The sequence below is a fragment of the Gavialis gangeticus genome, unplaced genomic scaffold, assembly GCF_001723915.1.
Source record: "Gavialis gangeticus isolate Ggan-Ray unplaced genomic scaffold, GavGan_comp1, whole genome shotgun sequence".
NCBI lineage: Eukaryota > Metazoa > Chordata > Crocodylia > Gavialidae > Gavialis > Gavialis gangeticus.
In genome coordinates this window covers 15,386,211-15,393,362 of record NW_017729009.1, presented here as the reverse complement: position 1 = coordinate 15,393,362, position 7,152 = coordinate 15,386,211, and the positions used below count along the sequence as shown (strand labels likewise).

General features: G+C 41.6%; 1 protein-coding gene across 1 annotated transcript in view; it reads left to right on the top strand.

Moving 5' to 3' along the window:
• The window catches only part of MTG2 (mitochondrial ribosome associated GTPase 2), a 17,663-nt gene extending 10,748 nt beyond the window's left edge, over positions 1-6,915 (top strand). Inside the window, exons 3-6 of the mRNA XM_019510153.1 lie at positions 2,456-2,571; positions 3,939-4,157; positions 4,865-5,003; positions 5,246-6,915. Coding sequence (XP_019365698.1) covers positions 2,456-2,571; positions 3,939-4,157; positions 4,865-5,003; positions 5,246-5,640 — 869 coding nt within the window. The 3' untranslated portion in view covers positions 5,641-6,915. The remainder of the gene's footprint in view (positions 1-2,455; positions 2,572-3,938; positions 4,158-4,864; positions 5,004-5,245) is intronic.
• The last annotated feature ends 237 nt before the right edge of the window (positions 6,916-7,152 follow it).

Sequence of the window (7,152 nt, the reverse complement as noted above, 5' to 3'; positions counted from 1 at the left end):
TGAGGGCCTCAGTCTGTGCCATCCACACCCCTTCTCCCCCCACCCCCCATTTTACATGCTGCCCTCTGCTCTTCAAACTGCCAATTAACTCCTCCTAGTGAGCTTTGGAGTGAGTTGCATATTTGAAGGAGAGAAGAGGTGTATTTTTGTTCTTGCATTTTGGTCAGCAGTTGCACGTGGAATTTCTCTTGGTTTTAGGTAACCTTGTTTTCAGTTGATAGTCCCATTTTTAAACGACAAATTAGTAAGTCTTTGATATTTTCTTAGATACTTGTAAAGTAGACTTTTTCCAGAAGTACTACTTACCAGTATTAAAGTAAAACTTGGTTTATTTAACTTGCTGTTTCTTTAGCCTTGTGTGGTAACTTGCATTCCAAGGACCCTAAGGAGTTTTACAAAACCACATTTACAATAGTCTCCTTTACCAGTAGCATTCCTTTACTCTAGTTGTGAAATGCATCAGCTTTCCTATAAAGGGAATCTTTATAATACAGAATTGGCATCAGGGAATTCTGAATCCCATGGAAACTAGACTAGGTGTCAGGGAGACTTAATGAATCAGAATATGACTTAGCAACTTGCAATTTGTCCACACTTTTTTTAGGAAAAAACAACACGTTGTAATTTTCCTAATTCTCATAAGTGGTCAGGACTTTGGTTTTTAGTTCTCATCCAAAATGGAAGCATTTCCAGTTGCAGTTTCTTCAGTAGTATCTTTAGTTTCTTCAGTTATTGGTTCATCAGTACTGATTCAAAAGACAGTGTTCTCAACTGTGTGATAATATTTAGCATTTAAATAACACCAGTGGCACTTTCGTTGCCACCTACAGGCTTAGCCTGACCTTGCTTTTGAGGTGATGATTCTTGCATTATAATAGAACACAGATTCCATTGTGCTAAGTGCTGTACAACTGTCTAATGAAAGGTAGGATAGGATCACAGCTTGTGTGGCATGATTTGAAAAAATTCCATGTCAGATGTTTCATATGAAACACCTGTAAAACATAGTCATTTGTCAGATGGGAGTAGCTGAACTGAATTCTCAGTCTGATTGTAGAGGTGCACCAATATATTGGTGGCATATTGGATCGGCATCAGTAAAAGGGAAATTAACATTATTGGCCATCAACTTTTTTTGGTGGGTGTAGCCAATTAATGTCATCAATAAATGCTGCGTGCACATGGCCAGGAATGCAGCCTGGCAGCATTCCGAGCAGCACCTAGCCAGTAAGTCTTTGGAGTGGGGGAAAGGGGTGGGGAGGCAGATCAGGGCCCCCACGGTGAGGGAGGGAGTGGGGCAGGGATGGAGACAGACCTTGCCCAGCCAGGGCAGTGAATGCAGCCCCAGGGCCAGGAGTAGGACGGAGCCATGGGCTGCTTGTTCAGGGAGCATGGGAGGGTGGGGAGGGGGAGCAGGAGGATGGGTGTCTCGCTGCTGCTGCTTGCACCCCTGGGGGAGGCATGTGCCCCCCCTGGATCTTGTGTGCAGGACAAGAGCAGGCCGCCCACTCCGGGCTTGGGGCCAGGGGCTGTGCCAGCCTCTTCCCAGTTGGGGCGCTGGGAAGGGGTGGGGCAGGCACTGGCGGCAGTGCTGGAAGGTGTGGTGCAGTGCAGCTCGCGAAGGAAAGGCAGTAGAGCAGAGTGCCCCGAGCAGGGGCAGTGCTAGAGGGGGGCTGGGGGTGGGGGAGCTATAGCCACACCAAAATTCCCTGTAACCACCCCATCCAGCACCACTGCTGCCCACTTTACAGCTGAGTCCGCCATGCGCTCAGCCCAGCCCCCACGCCTGCATGAGGCTGGCACAGCCCCTGGCCCTGAGCCCATAGTGGGCAACTTGCCTTTGCCTCATGTACAAATCCAGGATGGAGCATGGCCCCCATGTCTCCCCTAGGGGTGCGCGCAGCCGTGGGGAGCTGCGCTCAACCTTCCCTTCTCTCCCACATTTCCCCCCCACCCTACCCCCCGCTCCTCCTCTCAGACTTATTGGTCAGACACCGCTTTCCATGCTGCTGGGCTGTATTCCTGTAAATTGGCTATCAGATCAGTATCGCCTGATATGGCTGGTTAATAATTGGCTATCGCTATCAGCCAAGAGTGCAGTGCACCCCTGTCTGATTGTATCACCCCCTATCCTCACATTGCAAACTCCATGACAGGTGCTGAATTGATCATTGTGAATTGTTCATTACAGGTATTAAGAATTATATAGTGATCATACTGAGTTTTAAATGACCATGTTGTTATCCATGTATTGTTTGAAGCTAAGAAAAAAATAAAACCACGGAGAAGCCTAAATTTTACGTTACTGCTTACCTTTCTTGCATTCTCATACCAGTATGTGGAATGCTTCTGTTTATGTACTGTTGAAAAGATTAAAGTTTAGTCAAAATATTATTCTTCTGTTTGCTCTTTGATATAAGTAACATATTTAAACCATGTATGTTTTCCCTTATAGTTGACCGGCAAGTCAAATCTCTTTCTTCGATCCTCCCATTTTATCGGGGTGTTAATGGAGTAAAAGGGGGAAAAAGAAACTGTTTTGGAGCCAATGGTGGACAAATATATATTAAAGTAAGCTTCAATTGGCAAATATTTCGATAGCTTTGTATGAGAATTTGCATTGTAAGTGTTTGCAGGATCAGGCTATTTACAAACAAAAATGACCAGATTTTCTTGTTTACATAGTTCAAACACCTGCACTGCTTCGGATGATGCATCTGATCTAAATCAGTACTGCCAGTCTTACTTTTCTTCCAAAAGCCATTTTGCAGGGTGGTCAGAGAATACCACCTGGGAGGCGAGAGCTCTGTTGCCCAGGATGTCAGTTTTAATGCCTAGTCCCTATCTTGGTTCTAAGTTTATATATATTTTTCTAGCAGTGATGCTTTTTTTAGTTTGAGGGGTTTTTTTCCAGTTTGTATAGGCTTCTGTAAAGAGAACAAGAATGGCAGTACGCTGCTGAATCTCTCCTTACTTGGTCTGGGGATTAAATATGTGGGTCATCTTTGTAGTTTGTACTTTTGTGAACCCGAATGATTGAGGCCTCCTTTTGTCTCTAGACCTCATCTTACCTACATAGAAAAATGTATTTGCAACACCTTAGTCAAGGCATATGTACACTGGCTAATGTGTATAAAAACTACTTCCTGCCTAGGCTTGGGTTTTAACAATTGTTTACTAATAGGTTTGGTTAAAATATGCCTTTTTCTCCAGAGTAGGTATTGCCTTATGTTTGATACTTGTGCTTAGCATTGAATTCATAAACTCCATTTTCATGATCTGTTTTGGATCTAAAGTGTTTGCAGGGGTTGAGCTTTTAACGTAGTATTTCATTTGTGTTAATTTCCAGAGTAAGCTTAATGTTTTCAAAATATGGAAAAAGACAGCTTAGACAAAATCTGGAAAACACATGCATGTATATCCATGCCATCAAGGTGCTAGCAGACATACATCATGTTGATTTAGATTTATATAGAGGAAGGGGGTTCCTGTCTGCTTATCTGTCTTGGCGGTGCTAGATCTTCTTCATTATTTAATGTATTTATTTTTAAATACAAATTATTCCCACTTTGGAGATTCCATGGGTTGCTAGAAATCTGTCTCCTTATTCCTTACTGGTAATCTGAGATTTTGCACCGCATGTCCCCTCTCTGATGGCCTAACGATGGAAAGAAGAAAAATAAATTTGCATTGGTTTGTTGGTATTTTAACGACAAATGTTTTGTGTTCCTTGGTCATAGACAGAATGCTTCATTGGCCTGTTCTACGCCTCTGGGTCCTTTCTAGTATTTCCTTTCACCCTGAAAGGTGTGTGTGTGCGCACGCATGAAGCCATAACCTGAAGACATTCTTCTCCCACTGGAGAAAGTACATTTGAGAATTTTGAAATGGCTTGGTTGTGTGTTGTGTTTCTTCCCTTGGATCTCTCTGTTTTCAAGGTTCCTATTGGCACTCTGGTTAAGGAGGATGGGACTGTTGTGGCTGATCTCGCTAAGCACGGTGAAGAATATGTTGCTGCTTATGGGGGATCTGGAGGAAAAGGCAACCAGTTCTTTCTGTCCAATGAGAATCGAGCACCGACAACAGCTACTCCGGGAGAGCCAGGACAGCAAAGAGTCCTCCACTTGGAGCTAAGGACTATGGCTCATGCTGGCTTGGTGGGTATTTCTTCTGTTTTTCTAAGATGTCACTTGAATAGCTGTAGAAAGAATGTCATTTATAATGCATTTGTATTCTCTTCGCCAACTTGTTTAAGAGATATGTCAGTATGCTTCGATAGCAGAGTGTATGCAGTGATTTGCAGTCCTGTCACTTTCTTGTCACTACACAGGGAAGCCTGATGTTGCATTGTTATTGGTAGAAGACTCATTCCTTTGGTCTAGAAGAGCTTTGAAGATTTATTTAAAGGAAAGGAAAGAGCCAAACCTACCCCTTTCTCAAACGATTCTTTGTTCTGGGTCTTGAACAGCAACGGCATGGCTTTCAAGATCTCTTCCCCTTCCCTACTCTGAGGATTACTCAGTGATGTTTATACCCGGCACTTTAGAAAATTTGATCTGCTTTTATATAGAGTGCATTAATTTGGACATATTAGTCAGTGTTTGGTTCCAGGAGAGTGGTTATGAATATGATTTGTTAATGTCTGCGTGGGAAGTTTTTAATATCTAATGATGAAATGATTATAAGAAATAAAATAGAAAATGTGGAGCCAGGTATTAGAAATGGCCGTAGAGGATTAATTTAGTTGTGCTTGGGCAATTCTAAGTTATTATGACTAACAAAGAATCATTGCTGCATAGTGACGAGAGAGCACTCTATTTTGGTTCATCCAGAGTTGTGGCCTTGTTTCATGTCTGTATTCCAGGTGGGATTCCCAAATGCTGGAAAGTCATCGCTTTTGAGAGCCATCTCCAATGCAAGGCCGGCAGTGGCTTCCTACCCATTCACAACACTAAATCCTCATGTAGGCATTGTCCACTATCAAGATTATGAACAAGTAGCAGGTATGAGTTACAAAAGGCTGTACATTACTGCTTCTTTACCCTTATTCTCTGACTTGGAATGTGCAGTATGCATGTCTGGTGAAATGATGTGCCTTTTCAGGGCTGCAAGAAACAAAGCAGCCAGGTTCATGCAGTCTGCTCAAATGCTGCAGCGAATGGTAGCTGGACAAGTATCTAGACAGATCAGTCACATACTGTTCCTTGTTGTGTTAAACATGTTCACAGTTGCATTTCTCTTGTAGTTGCTGATATTCCTGGTATAATAAGAGGAGCTCATCAAAACAAAGGCCTAGGGCTGACCTTCCTAAAGCACATTGAACGCTGCCGCTTCCTCTTGTTTGTGGTGGATCTCTCTGTGCAAGAGCCATGGATTCAGGTGCAAGACTTAAAATATGAACTGGAGCGATACCAAGAAGGCTTGTCGAAGAGACCTCATGTTGTCATTGGGAATAAGATTGATCTTTCTCAGTCTCGGGCTAACTTACCACTCCTTAAAGAACAAGTGGAGCAGAGAGTCATCCCACTGTCTGCATTGACAGGAGACAATCTGGAGGAATTGTTCTTGCATCTGCGAGAATTGTATGACAGTTATGTAAAGACTGAAAAATCATGTAGGCAAAACCTGATGAAGTGGTAAAATTTTCACAGACCTTAGACTGAATGGAGGAGGAAACTAACTATATTTGATCGCGAGCTGTCTGTGTGGGAAGTGTCGGACATAGCATACAATGCACTGTATATTTGTTCTGGACTGTTGCACTCTGCAAACCAAATATATGCATCTCCTTTTTAGTTTTGTGTCTTTGCAAGCTTTTTCCAACAAAATGTAGAGTTTTCATGGTTGTGTATTAACAGTACGCCAAATTGTAGTTGTTACACCAAATATGTAGGTTTGTAATGGGGAGAATCTGGAAAAGCTGGTTGAAACTTAGAATTTCTTCTTTTCAGAAAATGTTGACATTTTAAAATCTGGTCGTGTTTCCCCCCCCAATTGGAATTACACCCCCAAATTTGAAAGACTTCTCATGAATCAGAAATTCTGAAATATAACATAAACTAGAGTGTGTTCTTCTAAAAGGGAAAGGTGTTTTGTATGGTATGTATAGTCCTGCCAAGCAGACCTTCTTCTTTTTTTTTCCAACTATGTATATTTTTGTGGACAGTTTTTCCTCTTGGTTTTGCATTCTTTCCCTAAGCTAGAGTCTTCCTTTTATTTCTGCATGGTCTTAGCTAAGATGCATCTTTTTCATATGATAGGATCAATATTCTCTCTTTTGGCAGCTGAATTCTTAGAATCCACCCAGATATTATTTACTGAACTTTTTTTAAACAGAAAAGCATTAGTTCCTATGGAAACAGTATTCTTTCATATTCAGATAGGAATAGAACAGTGTTATCCTATATGTGTTGAAACTATTCCTTTAAGCAGTCTATCTGCATAGGCTGCCTTGTATGAGCAGACTGCTCTCCCCCTACTTATCAGCCTGCTGAACAAGAAATAAAAATGTGCTACAGGAACATGGAAGGATACATGGGAGTAGTCAGAAAAAATAATGGTTCTTAGTCTAGTGTTTATTTTTAAATTTGAGAGAAGCTGAAAGAATCAGATTAACACTTTCCTCCAGATCAGCAGTCTGGAGCTTTCAATTTAGGACATTTTACTATATCAATACAATACCAAGAAGACTTTTAAATACCTGCGGAGTTTGTAACTCTTCTGCCTTGTCTTCTGTTAGACAACTTCACTTTTCAAGAAACTAAGATGATGTTTTAAGGACAGTAAATGGAAACATTTCTTCTTAAAAATATCATTGGCTCTTATGTGAATAGATTTAGCTGTATTGAATATCAGTATATTTCAATTTAATGTATAACTCAAAAAACCAAAACAAACACATGAACCTCCACCAGACATCTCTTCCTCTGATGGCAAAAGTGTGATTTATTAGGCAATCTAATGAGCTGTGGTATTTTGTAACGACTTCCCTCTGCCATAGGGAAAGGGATTATTCTGGACCTCAATGTATTTGCAAATTGTGGTATCATTTGAGTCTTCCCAAAGATGAATGTTTGTGGATAGCACATCCTTCCAAGGTGGGCTTTCTCCTCATCTTGTATGTGTGGCACTTCTTCCCACTGCCTTTCTTTC